Source organism: Epinephelus moara, chromosome 7 (assembly GCF_006386435.1).
Source record: "Epinephelus moara isolate mb chromosome 7, YSFRI_EMoa_1.0, whole genome shotgun sequence".
NCBI lineage: Eukaryota > Metazoa > Chordata > Actinopteri > Perciformes > Serranidae > Epinephelus > Epinephelus moara.
The window spans coordinates 18,726,690-18,745,561 of record NC_065512.1 but is presented as its reverse complement, the minus strand read 5'-3'; the positions used below and the strand labels follow the sequence as shown (position 1 = coordinate 18,745,561).

The following is an 18,872-nucleotide window of genomic DNA, read 5'->3' as shown; positions in this document are numbered from 1 at the left end:
CTTTAACCAACACATTATAATAAATACTGAATGCTATCCCAGAGGTTACGAAAACATCAAAAAAGAACTGAACAACTGCACAACATGTGTGTGTGTGTGTTTTGCTCTGAGAGGTCCACAATAATCCGTCTGGCTGAAGATGAAAAAGGCCCCCAAAAAATGAGCATCTGGCCGCAAGATTTGGCACATCACACATCAGAAAGGAATTTCATGTCTTTTTGAGAGGTACAAAGCTTAAAATACTAAAAGTGTGGCACTGCAAGAAAGATTCAGAAACGTACTTACTTTAATATCTTTATTATTCTATTTGTTGCATTCATTACATCAACTTTACATAGGTGGTCATAATGCAGTGTTTCATATTTTCTTCTTCTATTATCAGACTGTACTTTCTCTGTACGAGGTGGGATACTGTGGTGCACTTCAGTCTATTTTTGACAAACGTTATAAAGCCACATTTCAGAATTATCCTAAGTTAAGCTCTGAGCTCATAATCAAGGTTGCATGCGTATAGTTAAACTATACACAGAGGAATGCTGCCTAATCTCCTATTATTGGTGAGGAATGTGATCATATGCTTTGATAGACAAGATTAAAGCTTAAGATTTTAAATGGCCACATGATGCATCCCAAATGCCTCATAACATATTGTAGGCATTAAGGTGCCTCTTTGATCCAAATGAGCAAGCAGAGTTTGACTTTTTTCCCCCCTAAACACTCACAGTGCGGCACTTCTGGACATTGAATCATTATCAAACCATGAAGCCGCCCACCACAGCCCAACCTGTACACTCATACTCACATCTTCATACACACGATCTCTCTCGACTCTACAATGTCGACAGGCAGCAAAACACGCATTCCTTTCAGGGGCACCAAAAAGGTTTCCTTTGGGAATCAATTCAAGCTATCTGACCGTGGAATTTAACCTCTAAGAAATATGCACACACACACACACACACACACACACACACACACACTACACAAACAGACTTTGAACACATGTAGAAAAGTTTGCAATAGATATTACATAAACAACACATAAGTATGCAGCTGTCTTAGTTGAACGAATGAAGGACGTGCCTGACCCCACCCAGCTTGGACAATACACAGAAGTGATGGAGGCCTTCGGCTGAGGTACGAGAAGTAAAACCTTAAGTTTCAGTTAGCTAATGTTACTGAAAGGGAAAGGCTGGCCATGGTCTGTATTTTTCCTATTGTCAAAAAGTGTTAGCTCACCTCTACAATACTGGCTTGGCTGGAGAATTAGGACAGGAATCTTTAAAAACAGCGCGTGAATTTATTTCAGCTTGTGGCCAAATAAACAGCTTGGCACTGTCCTTTTTAGCAAATGTTATTTAAAAAGTGCATTTTTTGGGGACTATTTTCAGCTGCGGATTAATATGCAATAAATTACAGTGCCCATGTTCAGGTCACTGCTGCATTATGTGGCTTATTGATGTGTTTTTAGACATCAATGCAGGAGTATGCTGTATCAGACTTTGGCCTGCAAAGACAGTTGTTGTTAATAGAATCAATTCATTGTTGGTTTTAGTGTTTTCATGGGATTGGTTGAATAAGAAAAAATATATCACCAGACTTTATCCTTAAAGGATCAGGTAAAAGACAGAGACAAACAGAGGGAAATATTTTCAGGCTATGCAATATGTTGCAACAGCAGAATCACTGTGCTTTAATTTACCATACAGTGACTCCGCTGCGTGCCGTGGAGAGTGTGGCCATCGACTCAATCAATTACAGAGCCAGAGAGGAAAGAGAGAAAAAAAAAAGATCCGCTCAACATTTCCTCATTGACGTTATGTGAGGAGAGCCTGGAGATTATATAAGAGTCAGGCAGGAGAGCAGAGATGAATGTCGCTGTACAGTTGGCGTTCATAAATAGGATTGTATATGACATCCTATCGATGTGTGTCAGAATATCTTCCCTTTGTACCAAGGTGATAACAAGGATGATGGTGATGACAACGACGACGACGATGATGATGATGCAGGGAAACTATTCTTCAAGGTTGGCTCTGAGAAGCACTGCATCTTGTTTTCAGCCTTTGTTCTGATCTGAGAGATTAATCAGCTGGAAAGAAATGTATGGAGAGTGATGACACAGAATGGAACATTTTGCATTAAAATGTGATTTCAAATGTGATTTAGTGCAGCTATGATACAGCTATATGATACACATTGCACTGCTAGCTCTACCACACAAATCCATGGTTGGTTTTCTTCATGCACAGACAGAAATCATCGATTGGACATGTGAATAAAGTGCAGATGGAGTGCAGGTAGCGAAGAAATGAAGGTGAAAAGGCTGTAATGTTCTCATGGATGTGGATGATATAAGCATGACCTCATGCCACTTACCTCCTGAGCCCCTTTCTCAACAGTAGGAGGATCGCATTAAGAGGCTCATTTAATTTGTTTAGATAAGGGAGTAAGCTTCTGAAAATCAAACTATAGTTGTTGTTCATTCAGTATTTCTATTTTCAATAAGCCCTGGTAGTTTGCTGGCACAACAGAAAAGGGTCCACGAGAGAGTCAAGGGACCGCTCAGACCACTCATGTCTGTAATATCAGCAGGACAGAGAGGACTGAATGCTGTAGATGTTCTTACCATAAAGAGATTACAACAAGGAGGTTAAATAAATGACTTTAGAAGAGAGTATTTAAGTTTTATGGATATAGATGAAGCCAAATTATAATGACGAAAGTACCCTGTGGTTTGTTCATGGGATGAAGTAAATGTTTCACTTTGATAAAATCACGAGGGTTTCAATTTCTTACAGCAACAACCAAGTCTCTCTTGAGAAAGAAACCCTGTGTCTGAATGAGACCACCAGTTTAAATAAAGGTTCAATAAAAATAAACAAGTGCTGCAGTGGTTGGGGATTTGTCTCAGAATATGCTAAACAAACCCCCGAGTCACGCTTCATTATTTCATAAAGACGGATGAAAGAAATCCTTAATGCAGTGAGTTACAGAGGAAAGTGGAACAGAGGCTAGCCCGTCAGTGTTGCAGCACAACCCAAAGGCCCACTGTTCCTTTTCATTGTCTCTGCAGACACCCGGGCAGTTTGCCAAAACCCACAACTGGGAGGGAGCCTCGAAAAACAAATTTTATTGACCTTCGAATGACTTCTTGAGGGAATGACGTTAGCGTGGATGCAAATGTGTAGAATCTTCCCCAAATAAGCCAAGACAATAACGTCAGCTTCAGAAAAGGTACATTAATATCATTACAAAAAAAAATTTGCTTTTCTATTCCCAATGTAATCTGATCACAGTTATCCTTAAAGTGAAATAAATTCATTTTCCAAGTTGTAACCCTGTAACAATGTTTACTTATCTCTTGTTTAAGGTCAAACACATGTAAAATATATATATTTTGTTGTCTTATATTCCTCTATTTTTCTCCTGCTATAAAAGACTTCAGTGTTTTTGATAACTCATCTGGAGCACTGGGTATTATATATAAATTAATTATGATATATATGATTTAGGGAGACAAGTTAACCCCACCCATCACCAAAAAAGACAACTGGGTGGTGGTAGCAAGTAAAAATGATAGCAGACGTTATGTTTTTGGATATCAGTTGGCCAAAACATGGTATAAATTCGCCATCGTTTTTTTTTTTTTTTTTTCAATTTATTTGATTAGGACAATGCACATTAATCAACATTTTTCAAATATGCCGGAGTTAACACAGTTGCTAAATTTCATCTGTTGTCCTATGGCAGGTATCATAAAAACCATACAGACAATACACCATGACATCGTTTTCTTCTTACTGTAGGTGAGGGAGTGTGTTGGTGGAGGCCAAACAATACAGACTGTCATTGCGGCTTCAACGTACAGTAGATTCACCATATTTTTGAGACTGAAGAATTTTTGTCCCCACTGTCTTCTGCACATCTGTATCTAAATGACCTGGTGTATAAACAACAAGTATGACACTTAATTCTTGACATAAACCTTGACATTGACAAACATGATCTCACCTTCTTTGCGCAGGAAACACTTCCACAGGCAGAAGCAGAGGGACATGACCAACAGGGCAGCCACCGTAGTGACTGAGATCAGGATGGTGAGAGCCGTCCCAACTAGGAGGGAGAAATCCAGGGAAGTGATCAGCTGTTTAATTATCTGCCACATAAACTACAGCATGTAAATCCTGGCCACATTAAATGTAATGATACGTGTCGGTATGTGTGTCTGAGTACTGTGAGGCCTGTGCCAGTCTAAACACTGCTTCCCTTTTATGGACCATCACAAATGAGATTTGAGATTTAATCTACAGTGTTACTTACTGATCACTGTAATTGTAGACTCCTGACCCATGAAATGAAGGTCAGCCACAGGTTATCAGCAAACTAACGTCACAACAGTCACACATGTTATGAGCACATTTACCTATACTGTCCAACACAGACTGCATAAAACCTAATACTGATTTTTGTTTTAGTTAAATATAATGTATTTTACAAATGTTGTACAGAAAAAAATTGTTGCAACATAAGAGTAGTCGAAGAACTTCTACCTTCCCTTTATATTCAAAAGGGAGAAGTCAGACACACTCTCCTAATAATCAAATAATTTCAGTCTAACACAGCAACGTTTGTTTTAGCAGAGATCTTAATCAGGCATTGTCAAATAACTTTTGGAGGGTTTTTCCCTCCATTCTCAAAAAAAATCTCGACCACACAAGCACTGCTAGAAAAGCAAATCCTGTCTAAATGAAAACACAATGACACAAGTGAAGCGCTGTCAAGAGCATGCCAAACTAACAGGCGGTGATATAACCCTAACCCTAAAGCCAGGCAAAGAAGAAGAAGAAAAAAAAGAAGATGTTGGGCAATCAGAAGCCTGGAAAAAAAAGCTATCGACAGAAAGCTACCTGGAGCAGTGACCTCTGTAGCTCTTTCAGATGCTAATGTTGCTCAGTATAGTGGTAGTGTGACTCTGCATTTATCTGTAAACATATAAAAAGTCCTGTTGGCAAGGTAGAGCCAACACTATTTTGGTTGTGTCTGCCATTGCATGACATGTCGCCTTATTTGTGACGCCTCACAAAGGTGATAGCGAGGCACACTCTGATGTCTCAATCCAAAAGATGCATTTACCCTGTCTACACGTTAAGACTGAAAACAGAGTTTCTGAAAGTCTTCACCCCAGTGAGCTAAAGCGCAGTCTGTGTGTGGACGAAAGGCCAAAATGCATAGAAAAAGCTACATTTTAAAATATACCCGTGTACGTGTGGACAAGGCCATGGACATGTGCATCACTCAGGCAGTTTGCATGATTGCATGAATGGACCAAGCACTCTATGTACATTAGTGTACACTCTACATTCTCTGTGTGTCCATAGTCCAAGTACTTCTGGAGTGTACCAAGAAAAATAAAGACAAAACTTTGAGGTGAAACATCTCATTGAAGCAAAGGTTCTTTGACACCAACTCACTTTTAGTGTTCATGGATACAGCAATCGGTGACTCGAGCCCTTTGTGGTGCACCAAGCATTTGATGGACACGTCTTTCAGCAGCCCTGATTGGACGGTTAGCGTACTGATGACATGAGTGGTCCCGTCGCTCTGTAGGATCTGTGTCGTCACAGGAGGGCCCATGGTGCGGTTATCCCTCTCCACGTTCCACACTATCTCTGCTGGCGGCCGTGACACTGAGGTGCAGTTGGCTTCAATCACACCTGGAGAGGTTGTCTTGTAGCTCACCTGTGGTTTGGGCAGCACTGGGAGAAATAAACAGGCATCTCAACACACAGTTACACACAAACAACAAGCTCATACTGTAATAGATGTATAGAGCACATATGACAGACTCACTGTTATGCACTGTGCCACGGTATAAAAGGATAACTAACCTATATTCCCATGTTTTTGTGTCTACGTGACCAATGGGAACAACCATTTTTGAAATGTGTTGGTTGAAATTGGGTTTAAGTGTCTGAAAACATTATGGAAAGGATCCCTACAGAGATAGACCTTTTTGTTAAAGCGTAGAATCCTTGTTTTGTTTTTTTACCAGAAACAGCCAGATATCGCTATTGCCAAACCCACCACATTTCTTTTAAATAAACATCCATTTTAACATGTATAGAGCCAGCATATTTTCACATCTAACTCTGTGAATTAAAGATTTATTTCAACCAAACCAGAGCTGGTGATTGTTGGAACAGTGGAAAAATGAACCAAGACAGTTTTTGTGAGTTTATTTTGTTTCTGGTAACTTACTTACAATACTAAGTGATATTAAAAGTTCATTACTCCACTTGTTCAAGTAAAGCTGTTATGCACAACACGTTCTCACTCCATCCATCCATCCATCCATCCATCCATCCATCCATCCATCCATCCATCCATCCATCCATCCATCTATTTTCATCCCCTTTTCCAGGGCTGGGTCGTGGGGGCAGCAGGCCAAGCAAAGCACCCCAGACATCCCTCTCCCCAGCAATGCTTTCTAGCTCCTCCTGGGGGACCCCAAGGCATTCCCAGGCCAGATGAGACATGTAATCCCTCCAGTGTGTCCTGGGTATGCCTCCTACCAGTTGCCCAGAACACCTCCAACAAAAGCAGCCCGGTAGGCATACTGATCAGATGCCCGAACCACCTCAACTGACCTCTTTCAAGGCGATGAAGCAGTGGCTCTACTTTGCGTTCTCTCCAGATGTCCGAGCTCCTTACCCTATCTCTAAGGCTGAGCCCAGCCACCCCACAGAGGAAACTCATTTCAGCCGCTTGTATCCGCAATCTCCTTCTTTCGGTCACTACTCAGAGCTCATGACCATAGGTGAGGGTTGGGACATAAATGGACCAGCAAAACAAAAGCTTTGCCTTACGGCTCAACTCCCTCTTCACCACAACGGTCCGGCGCAGCACCTGCATCACTGCAGATGGTGCACCAAACCACAAATCCATCTCACGCTCCATTCTACCCTCACTTGTGAACAAGACCTCGAGATACTTGAACTCCCCCGCTTAAGGCAGTAACTCTCTCCCAACCCGGAGGAGGTAATCCACCGGTTTCCGATAGAAAACAATGACCGCTGGACCAATGCTGGACCAATTTAAAAGACTGTTGTTCCCATCAGTCACTTAGACACAAAAATATGGGAAAATAGGGTCTGGGTTGAAAAATACCGAAGTTACCCTTATATGTATTCTTCCCTATTTCTTTTGTGCTGGTGTGTATAAAGCACACAAGCCAGAACACTCTGGAAATGTTATCACATAATGATCAAACACTAAGGTGGTCTGGCATATGAAACATGCTATTCTAATGCAAAACCTGGCCACAATTCACATTGTAGTTTAGTTTGTATTTATACATCTTCAAACTGTCTTTGGGTAAATTGCTGAGATGATACCTGGGGAAAACCCTGAAGCCTTTGGATCAAGTAAGGTATGTGAATTCCTGCTCTCTTAAGATCCATAAGTAAATCTCTGTCTGTTTTCAATTCTCTGTTCTCGGGGCTCAGCGAGGAATGTGATGCACTGGAACCGAGAACATTTGTGTTGGCAAGAACATGTTCAGCCACAGATATTTAGCCCTCATAGTTTCTGCATCTTCTCAGAGTTCTAGGTGGTGAACTTCACCCACCATCGGTCTGGATCGTATCAGATTTCGGGGCGGGTTAAACCACAACAGGGAATAAATCTTTATAACAATCCAAACCATGACGACCTGTGAGAGAAAACAGAGCAGTTTTTCCTCACTGTGTTTCTCACTACAAAACTCTGTAAGGCCAAAGGGAGCTGTGGCTGCAGGTGATTAGTTTATCGGTGTCACTAGTAGTGATCACTATCCTTTTACACTGTCATACTAATACATGGCTTCTTTTTTAAGAATGTAGATTTAAACTACTTTACATAAAGTGCGAAAAAAAAGCCATCACTTTGTGTGACTAAACTGTCTGATGCTCTTTCTCTCTGTCAGTATTAGCTCACTCTACCTGGACTGTTCACTGATCAGCATGCAGTAAGGTCATGATCCATCCGTCTTGGCCCAGATCACAGTGGCCCTCAATAGAGAAGGACGTTAACTTGTAATGGTGGTACTCCTAACGCCGTTTCTTTCTCTTATCGGATTACGTTTGTGGATATTACTGTGTGCGCACATCAAAAAAATTGAGTCTGAACTCTGGTTGGAATGGGGAGACCAAATGTTAGGACCTATGAAAGAATGCTGGCAAAAGAAATTGATTATTGTTATTCATGTGTAGTGCAGATGTACTGCAAGACTTATGTTTGCTATTACTGAATGAATTGTTTTTGTGCAAAATAGTCTGTAAGGTAACACCACTGCATCTCCTGCTTTTACAAAAAGGATCTGTATTCTTCTGCCACCACTGACATCTAATGTTGTGATGTTGTCCTATGTAACAATGTGATCTCATGTCTACTCGTCATATTTTGAGGTTTGGGCAGAAGAAGATAAAGATATACTTTTTCACACAGACACATGCACAAACAGGATCTATACATGCATCAAATGGAGAGCTGTCAGAGTGAGGGGGCTGCTCATGGACAGGTGCCCTGAGCAGTTGGGGGGTTTGGTGCAATCCCCAGAAAGTGAACTGGCACCTCTTCCGCTACCAATCCACCCTCTATATTCGGTCCAGACAGAGACTTGGACTGGCGACCCTCTGGTTACCATCCCAAGTCCCTATGGGCTGAGCTACTGCTGCCCACAGAAGTTACTAAAATACCACCAGGGGCAGCATTTCACATTGTATTTTGATGCAGAAGGGGTTTGTGGATAGATTGAGGCAACAAAACTACTTGGTTATGGTTAGCAAAAGATTGAGGATGCTGCTAAAAAAACACCCATCTTTGAGTGGCACAAATATGGTGGCAACAAGGGGTCAGCAGTTAAATTTAGACAACAAAACTACTTAGTTATGGTTTGGACTAGATTGTGGATGTCACAGTAAAACACCCAGCTTTGAGTAGCACAAACTCCACAACCGATGTTGTTTGAGCACCAGCCTCCTGGGTCAAAGCCTGCTTGTTGGACCCATCCACCTGCCCTCCTACCTACTCCCACCCACCATAAGCAAACTTCAACGCTCTTTAAACTATGTTGATTGCTCTGGGTGTTGGAGGAAAGTCTCACACAGATGCTAAACAATGACACTGCCAATGCGACATGTTTTGGCGCCCTGGGACTGGGACCAGGCTGCATGTAAGTTTAAAACCACAGGCATTTATGGTGTGATTACTTCAACTTTTTAATTGCATTATAGTTCAGTTTAGGGTTACTCATTTTGACCACTTCTCTCCTATTGTTCCTGCAAGTTATGTTTTTTAACATGCTAAAGGGGTAGGACTAGATAAGTTTTATTAACTTCATGCTACATCCTTTCGAACATGGAATGGCTATTTATGTTGTTATAGAGTTGTCACATCAACTTGTTTTTTGGGTTGTTTTTTTTTGCCTAAACTTTATTTTTTTATTTTGTTTGTTTGTTTTTAACCTGTTCAAATAAATAAAATAAATGAAAATGAAAAAATGAAACCCACTATTTAGAAATCTAATGAAATTTTGCAGCTTTCCTAAACAATTTTACATGATTTTGAACATGTGATTTTTACGACTCATTCAGGTTGTAATTTATTGTAAGATCATGAGCATTTGTGTGCTTTAGCTATCACTGTTTGTGGGCAGCATGTCTGAGAGGGGGAGTAAAGGAGGGGGCATCACATCATCCAGGGTGGGTGAGGGTGAAAGACTGTTGGCAGCAGCACACAGCAAGAAAAAAAAACGTTAATGCTGATTGTTCGTCACTATTAGAAACACCTACTGTACTGTACAGTTCAGTTTCAAACAAAAGCACATCTGTTTGTTGAGATAACTGTGAGGGAAAGGGAGCGAGAGAAACTGAGCAAAGGGAGAAAGACAAAGACAAAGCACAGAGGGAATCACTGTCCGCTGCGAACACTGACACAGTCATGCATCAGGACCTCGCTCCCTGCCTCCATCATTCTTTCGAATGGTCCATTCTTCACATGGACACACACTGTTCTGTGTTTGTGTGTCAGCCAACAGCTTAGTCTTGCTATATCATGAAAACATTCAGCAGCAACAATCGGGAAGAAAAGATCTACATTCCTGTCTAAATCCCAGGGGTACCTGTCTTTCCTGCAGACTCAAATCCAAGTTGAGTTTCTCTGCACTCGCACGCATGTCAGACTGCTTGTTTTTCCCCTCAAGAACCCCAGCACGTAAATCTACTGTAGGACATATTCTCACACTACTACAGGCTTGCAAAAATGTGAGCAAGCTAAGCAACTCGTGCCTACTGATGAGTGTCTGTGGGAACAACAATTTTTACTGCATTGATCCAGCGATGGAAATGTCAGTAAGTCTGTCAGTCCAACACTTCAGTCCAGAGGAAGATGTGTCAATTTGATGGACTGCCGTGAAATGTGGCGTACAATTTAATACAGACTTTCATGGTCCCCGGGCAAAGATTTCAAACAGCTTCGTTGATCTCCAGACATTTCATCTAGTGCTCCCAACAAGTCAAAATTTCCTATCAAAGAAAATCTCACAAACCGGGATGGGCTGCAGTCTCGTTAGTACAAAATTCCCATCTTTGTGTTTCCACAGACTGTGCATTAGAACAGGGGTCTCCAACATTTGTCAGGCCAAGGACCCCTTTAGCTGGAGAGCAAGAGAGATGGAGCAGGGACCCACTACTACATATACATATATTGTTAAAACTGAGTTGGACTAGAGATAATTCTGTGATTATTTCTGTGTCTTCTCTCATTTGCAGTCAGCAGCAGTTGTAGCATGGCTAGGTGTGTTAGCCTCACCCTATGCACCTTTGCCAGTGGTTTCTGATGTGGATGGTGCTTCATAGTCTTTTGCTCGAAAAGTTACAAAATGACCCATTGTGGCTGACAAGAATGTCCGTATACATGACATACCAGTAATAATACAACTAGGTGGCCAATATGTGAAAAAAAGGTGCTCACATGTAACAGTTAACCTATCATTAATGTTCTGTACTGTAAACTTAGTAGGTTTTAGGAATAGGCCAATTCATTTTTCGCTAATTTGGATTCATGTTCATGTGTATTTACCGTAACATTTAGGACCTCCAAGGAGTCATGGACCCCGTGTTAAAGAGCCAGGCACGAGACTGTTTCTTTGCTGAGCCATGATAGAGGAATGCGTCCCGCTAAGTTGCTACATGTAACTGCCAGGACAACTTTATTTGGAGAAAGGCACACATTACCTTCAACTGATCTTGGGATTTTGTGTAATTTCCTTTACGTAGAGCCAGAATAACTGCTCCCACTTTGTCCAGTTGGGATGCTAAGCTACGCTAACCAGCTGCTGGTGGTAGCCTCGTATTTAATGCATAGACACGAGAGCGGTGTCACTTTTTTTAACTCTCAGCAAGAAAGTGAAAAAGCCTATTTTCCAAAACGTAGACCTACTCTTTTAAGAAAGCATATTTGCACCAAACAACACCAATCATTTCACAGCCTTATGGCCCCCCTCATTGCTACATTGCATGATGCTACAGTGAAGAAAAATGTCACGAACAGCATCAACCCAACCCAATCACTAAATGTCCGCTATATTGTGCATAACCTGCTCTACCCAGGTGGAGCTCAAGTTTCCCCACACATTGCCGCTTTGTCAGTGATTTTGGTGTCAGACACCGGTGCAAAAAGGCACCTTTTGCAGTGGTATAATACGCTGCCAGGCAGTCAGTAATGCCACAAACAGCGTCAGTAACATGAAGGTAGGAGGGGAGGTGGATAAAACCAACAAACACCAGACTTTCCCCAGGGACCAGGCTGTTCGCTTCCCATGTGAATGTTGAGAAAATCCATGATGTTTTCTCTGAACCTAACCACTTGCTTTTTTTGCGCAAAGAAAACAATTATTAAAAAAAAGAGGTGTTTCACCTATGTTTAAAGTGTATTTTGAAAAAGACTGTCTATATCTTTTGAAAAGAAATTGTAATTTCCTATGAAAACAGAAGTGCACTTTGAAAAGACACAATGCATGTAACAAGTGTAAATTGATATGCCGTCCTGGAACGTCAACAATAGATGCAGAAGGGTATCTAGCGCATCATATTTAGACTTGAAAGTCCACTGACAAAGTGGCAATATTTGACGAGTTGAGATGACAACACATTGGTTTCTCTCACCTGTTTTGTTTGTGTGTGCCATATTTTCATAAAGTGTAATTTAGAATAATCAGCCATAATGGCAGGCTGGGATAAAAAAGTTTACCATAGGTGGCGAGGCAAACCGTGGAGCTCTTCGGCCCATTGGGATATGTGTTGTACAGGCAAGTGTAGCAGCCCTCGTCCGGGATATTGACAGGCTGGATGGTGAGCTGACTGTCAGACAGGGAGGCACTCAGCCAGATTCTCCCCTGGAACTGAGGCTCTATCATGGGGTCGCTCCGCTTTGCAAAAGAAGCCACCTCTGTGGACACCCCTTGTGCAGAAGTGTGTGTCCATATGATCTGCTCCACCTTTTCGGGCAGACCGTAGGAACATGACAGGGAGATCTTCTTGCCGCTTACTGCTGTCTTGTTTCTATCAGCGGTGATTTGCGCTGTGTGTAAAAAGAGCCCAACATCCAGTGGGAGAAGGATGGATGAGGGGAAAAGATAAGAAAAAGAAAAGGGAGACAGAGGGTAGAAACAGGACATTGTTAATTTTCAGAAATATGAGGCACCCAAACAGAAACCAGTCACTGGAATCTGCAACAGCTGTTTCTGCTTAGAAAAATGAGCCCTCCTTCTCTCACTGCTCCACAGCTCTTTATTAACATGACTGGCTGAGCCTCAGCAGGCTCATCAACTTGTGTTCAGAGGTTATGGGCGGTTAGGGACATCTGTATTCACATATTTTCTCAGTAAATCCCCACAGCAGATTGATATTGAGGTTGTAGGGAGGAGTAACTGTTCCCGGAGTCTACTGGGGAATTGGTTTTGTTTAATTTTAAAGGGTGGGTGCAAAGGGCAGGCATGAAAAATCAGTTACGCCACATTCATGTAATATGGTTTAAAATGTAATTACGAGCAGCAGAGAGGGAAATCTGTTCTGTGTCAGCCTTTAACTTGTGATTAACACTGACACTGATGGTATCTTTCTTATCTTCCTATCTTTAATACTAATACAATAGATTCGGCTAATTTAAAAGGAGTGTTATTCTTCACTTATACTGGTAGCTACTGTATATAAGACAATTACTCAAAGAAATATGTCAAATTCAGACAGAAAAACAGATTAATATGAATGATTGATGCTGCATATAACAGAAGAAAGATCTGATTCAGTGTCCTAAATGTGAGCTACACAGTTTGTTTCTAAGGGTGAGATTTCTTTTCCTTTACTGAGTCATCATGGTGGACACCTCTCCCACCTGCTTCATGACCTTCATAACTGTGTCACAATAGCAAAGCCACATCTTGGATTGTATCGTGGGCTGAAATAAACCCCTCATGTTTCATCTACATCTTTCCTGTCAGGGTTGAATATACTGTATGTCAAGCCTTGTTTACACCTGGTATTAACAGTGTCATCGGACAGCTCTCAGTGCAAGTGTGAATGCACCCAGTGTGTCTTTAAGATCTGATCGCTCAGCAGTGTGTACACTCATGTTTCCTGGGCCACATTGACTTAGATCAGCAAACTTTCATTTGCTGCCGTTACACAGGTAAAAAGGACTGTTCCTGGAGCCGCTCTCCTCTCGGTGAATGGTCAGTGCAACATCTGCCTGGTTAGCACAAGCTGACACAGCAACAAAATGTCCCAACAAACTCACGACACCGAAACAACTCTACTCCTGTAAACTGTCACCTCAAAGCAAATGAATAAATTGGTGTTGAAGTGTGCCTATAGCATGACCAATGTTCTGGCTGTTAAACATGCATTTGGTCTTCCATCAATTTTCATCCACTTATCCGGGGCCAAAGCAAAGCACCCTAGACGTCCCTCTCCAGCAACGCTTTCCAGCTCCTCCTGAGGTACCCCAAGGCGTTCCCAAGCCAGATGAGATATGTAATCCCACCAACGTGTTCTGGGTCTGCCCCGGGGCCTCCTACCAGTGGGGCATTCCCAGAACACCTTTAATGGGAGGTGCCTAGGAGGCATCCTGATCAGATGCCCAAACCACCTCAACTGACCCTTTTCAACGTGAAGGAGCAGCGGCTCTACTCCGAGCTCCCTCTGAATGTCCAAGCTCCTTACCCTATCTCTAAGGCTGAGCCCAGCCACCCCACAGAAGAGACTCATTTCAGCCCAAGTGAAATGGCATATTTGGACTCTGAGCACCTTGCCTGGTATGGGGACACTGCCCCCCCTATGTCTTTGTTGGAGCCAACAGTTGAAAGATAATAAAATGAGGGGACAACATCTGTTAAAACTGTATCTGTACACCACACTGCATGAAGTTGAACTAACTTCCTTCTTCATAAAATCAAATCTGTGTCATTAAAGGCCGTACTCACAGGTCACAGTGAGGCACGTCTGTCCCTGCTTTGAACCAGAAGGATGCATGTCAAAGATGCAGGTGTAGCAGCCTTCGTCACGGAAGCCCACCCTGCGGATAGTGATAGCCGAGGTGTCTTTCGGGGAGGGGGCGAGCTCCACATACTGCTGCCCGCTCACACTGTCTCTGTTGCCGGGCTGGTAGGTCAGCAGGGTCTGATTCTGGACATCCAGCCAACGCACCTCCCTCAGAGTCTCACCTCGGTCCCTCGAAACAGTGCAAGTCAAAGTGAAGGGCTTCTCCACGGGAGCCTCCTGACGTTCTGGTGCAGTTACCCTGCCTAAAACATCCACCAATATTAAAAAATAAGCATTATAATGTGGTGTGACATGAGTTTTCAAAGTCTTCCAAATCTCTCTAGCATGGCAGACTCACCCTGTAGTGTTCCCACCATCAGTAGGAGTAAACACACCTGCAGACCTTTCCTACAGGAGGCCTGGATCATCATCATCTTCATCGCTCATTTAACAGGGAGGAGGAAGAGTGGCACTGAGACATTTTACGAGATATCATAGTCAGCCCAACATGAACCCAAACCCTCCTACAATTTAAACAACAACAACAACTGTCAAGTGCTACATAATACATAAATATATATCAATATATAAAGATTTTCATAAGAGAAACAGATCAGAAATAAGTTATCAAGAAGTGTAAGAGCTATCAGAGCTCTTCAAACATTTAAACTTCATTTTTTTGCCACATCTCTGACTAAACCGAATCTATGGGACATTTAAGTCAAACACAATGACTTACAATTAACTTAAATCATAAATACAAACCCATTCTAGACGAATATACAGCAACTTTATGAAGCAAATAAAAGTTCAACTTTTTTATTTTTATTTAATTAGACAATCTGTAGTTAATCAAGAGATCTGAGAATTGAATTATCTGATATATATTCTATTCCCTGGGTCATAAATTATGAGACTGAGACACTCACCTCTACTTGTCCTAATGCAAAAGGTAAAAGCCAACAGTTGAAGATGTTCTACCTCTGACACATCCTGCTCGTCCTTATGAGCCAGCAGTCTTTGGAAACATCACTCCAGACCGAGCGAGAAACTATTTTTACTCCTCCGTGTGTTTTCTATTCTGCACAGCAGCTGCACAATGAACACCAGCCGGCGGCAGCTCCAAACCAAACTTCACTTCCAGAGGATGCACTGGAGTTCTGACTGCAGGAGAAGCCACAGTGCAGCTCAGTTTTTGCCAAACAGCGCCATCTAGTGTCATTCTGTGTACATTACTCTGAGGGACAAGTGGAGGTTTCAGCATATTTTTTTAATCCAGAATTTCTGTTTCTATAGCCTAAAAATTGCCAAGAAGTAGGCCTAATGTTCTGTCAGGTAGGTTTCTCTTGTGGCTATATGTATTGAGCCAAATGTGGACTCATGTTACAGTAAGCAGTGAAAGAAATAGTTTATTAGGTGTGCTAAGGCCTGCAACTTCATCAACTTTATCTTTGTTGTCCAAAGGAAAACAATCTAGACAGGGACATCAATCCTTAGAAGATAAATAGGCAATACAAAACTGTTTTATATTTGAAATACATATATTAATACTATTATATTGTAGTAGCAGTTATGTAAAATTAAACAAATATTTGCAGTACGCCTACATATTTGGGTGTCAGAGAAAGACAGAGGCTACTAGTTGTGAAGAATGTCCACTGAAAAAGATAGCAATGTTAATAATGATAAAAATGAAATCAATAGATTAATTAATAAATTAAACAAAATAAATTACAGAACAAAATAAACTATTACAACTTTGGACGGAGACTGAGAAAATAAGTTTTCAGGGCTTTCTTCTTCTTCATCTTCTTCTTCTTCTTCTTCTTCTTCTTTTCAAAGCACTCAAGGACATCTTACAAAACAAAGTAAAAAAACAAAACAAACAAGCAGCAATGTATCCATAGATCATAAAATCAACAATTCCGTAATATACAATGAAATAATAATAATAATAATAATAATAATAATAATAATAGATTAAATTAATTACATTAATTAATAAATGTTAATATGCTAAAATGTTTACTATTGTTATTATTATTATTATTATTATTATTAGAAGTAGTAGCAGTAGTAGTAGTTGTGGTGGTAGTGTGTTTTGTCGCCTACTGCAGGTGAACATGGTAATTACAACGACCATGCCAAAATCCTCACAGCCTTAAAAAAAAAGTGACCAACTTCATGATTTACCATAAACTAAAAATACTTATTATATTTCAAAACGTTTTAAAGTACTATGGATTGTTTTAATTTACTTTTTAGTTGGTGTCTTTTCTTTGCGAGACGTCACAGTTTTGAGACGGAAGTCTGCTCGTCGGACTCATTTTGATGACGTATACACATGGCCAACCGTTGCAATTTGACAGCTGAACAACCAATGCTCCTAAAATGAGCTCAATAGCAACATAGCGAACATTTCATACAGGTCAAGACTGATAGTTTCTGTCATATCAACATGAATTAAAGCAGTCCTCGACCCTGCTACACCTTTACGGTCAATTTCTGTCGCGGAGTAAAGGCTGTTTTACAAACATCATCATGTCGTTTCTGGTGGACTCAGTCATCATGTTCACCTCACAGGTAATGAAGAGTTGGTGAAGTCAGTAAACTGTAACGTGTGTTTGTCTAACTAAACAAGAATATACAGCGCATGTTGTGAGCCAACGTTATATTAAATGTTATCAGCTAACGTTACATTAAACGTTACGTTTCGACTGTTTTTACCTGCAGCGCTCTTGTTCTTCCTGTAGAAGTTTTAACATGTCTATTATCTGAATCAAAAGGGTAAAAGACGTCTTGAAAACAGCCAGCATGTCATTGTCTGTTACTGTTTATAACAGCCATTTGTCAATTAATTAAACACTGAATCTCATCTATTTTACTTAGTTACTTTGTCATGACCACATCTTTCAAAGTTCTTGAAATGTTTTCCTGCTAAAACTCAACCACCATCAACACCCTGTATATTAGCAGCTCGTTTTGCACGATTAAATGCAACATTAAGTTAGAAGTTATTCCATTTAAATTTTTTACCTTACATACAGACATATTGAATTATAGTTTGCTCCACACGTAAATAAATAGGCATATAAAAATAATCCCTATTGTACTGCAAGACTGGACATAGGTGTAATGTGACTGAGAACTTGTGGCCAAGTGCAGTAGACAGAGTTTATGAGCAATGCTATCTGTATAACTTGGTAGCTGTCCTATACACACATGCATTGTATATAAACAGGTTTACTGAAAAAGGAAAAGTTTCATCTTTATGTTTTACGAAAATATTCAACATAAAACAAGCAAAAATACTGTTAAATATATTCCAATATTTCTGATAAGTTTCTATTGTTCCATTCAATTTAAAAGTGCCATTCCTGTTTTGTTTTGACAATGGTTATGCTCATTGTAATGCTATCTGTTGTCAGTGCTTAACTTCATCATGTTATGAATAAAAACTTTAGGATGTTAAATCGGGCTGGGCGATATGTCCTGAAAATTAGATCGCAATATTTTCAGACTATATCTCGATACACGATATATATTTCAATATTTTAAAATCTCCTCAAAAGCATGCTAGGACTGGCAGACAAAATCAAACATAACAATATTGCTGACCAAATACCCTCTCTAATGCGACAAAGTTGTAGGGATGACTATTGCTACTAACACAATTAGTTTTTTGATCAGTAATCATCAATAATGGGAATGTAATGACTAAGTGGGTTAAGGCAAGCGTTAAAACAAATAGAAATGTCTTTAAAGCAAAGGAAAAAAAATCACAATTTATGCCATATCATGATACAATAATATCCAAAATCTAAGATGATACAGTCTCATATCTTGATAACATTATAATATATTCATATTGCTCAGCCCTAATGTTTAATGAACTGTTGTGCTGAGCTGCAGGTTGGTAAAGAGAGCTGACAGTAACCATTAGACCTTTTTCCCCACACCAAGTTTTTTAACTTTCCAGAAAAAAAAGCACAGCTATTACTAACATCATCAATCAATCAATCAATCAATCAATTTTATTTATAAAGCCCAATATCACAAATCACAATTTGCCTCACAGGGCTTTACAGCATACGACATCCCTCTGTCCTTATGACCCTCGCAGCGGATAAGGAAAAACTCCCCAAAAAAACCCCTTTAACGGGGAAAAAAAACGGTAGAAACCTCAGGAAGAGCAACTGAGGAGGGATCCCTCTTCCAGGACGGACAGACGTGCAATAGATGTCGTACAGAACAGATCAGCATAATAAATTAACAGTAATCCGCATGACACAA

The 18,872-nt window shown here is 40.7% G+C and overlaps 2 protein-coding genes and 1 long non-coding RNA gene across 3 annotated transcripts in view; 2 read left to right on the top strand and 1 right to left on the bottom strand.

Moving 5' to 3' along the window:
- The first annotated feature begins 1,032 nt into the window (after positions 1-1,032).
- LOC126393076 (uncharacterized) lies at positions 1,033-4,275 on the top strand. Its single transcript, XR_007570235.1, has 3 exons — positions 1,033-1,137; positions 1,959-2,029; positions 4,028-4,275. It is a non-coding gene; the product is annotated as an uncharacterized LOC126393076 (long non-coding RNA).
- Positions 1,979-15,604, bottom strand: zgc:113337 (uncharacterized protein LOC503741 homolog). The gene is made up of 7 exons (XM_050048932.1): positions 15,509-15,604; positions 14,938-15,051; positions 14,522-14,842; positions 12,292-12,621; positions 5,475-5,759; positions 4,015-4,116; positions 1,979-2,092 (listed from the first exon to the last, which is right to left on the bottom strand). The coding sequence occupies exons 2-7, from the start codon at positions 15,017-15,019 to the stop codon at positions 2,085-2,087; spliced, it is 1,128 nt and encodes a 375-aa protein (XP_049904889.1). The 5' UTR covers positions 15,020-15,051; positions 15,509-15,604; the 3' UTR covers positions 1,979-2,084.
- Positions 15,605-16,910: 1,306 nt separating this feature from the next.
- si:ch73-390b10.2 (Golgi pH regulator) overlaps positions 16,911-18,872 on the top strand; it is a 10,935-nt gene continuing 8,973 nt past the window's right edge. Inside the window, exon 1 of the mRNA XM_050048943.1 lies at positions 16,911-17,162. Coding sequence (XP_049904900.1) covers positions 17,121-17,162 — 42 coding nt within the window. The 5' untranslated portion in view covers positions 16,911-17,120. The remainder of the gene's footprint in view (positions 17,163-18,872) is intronic.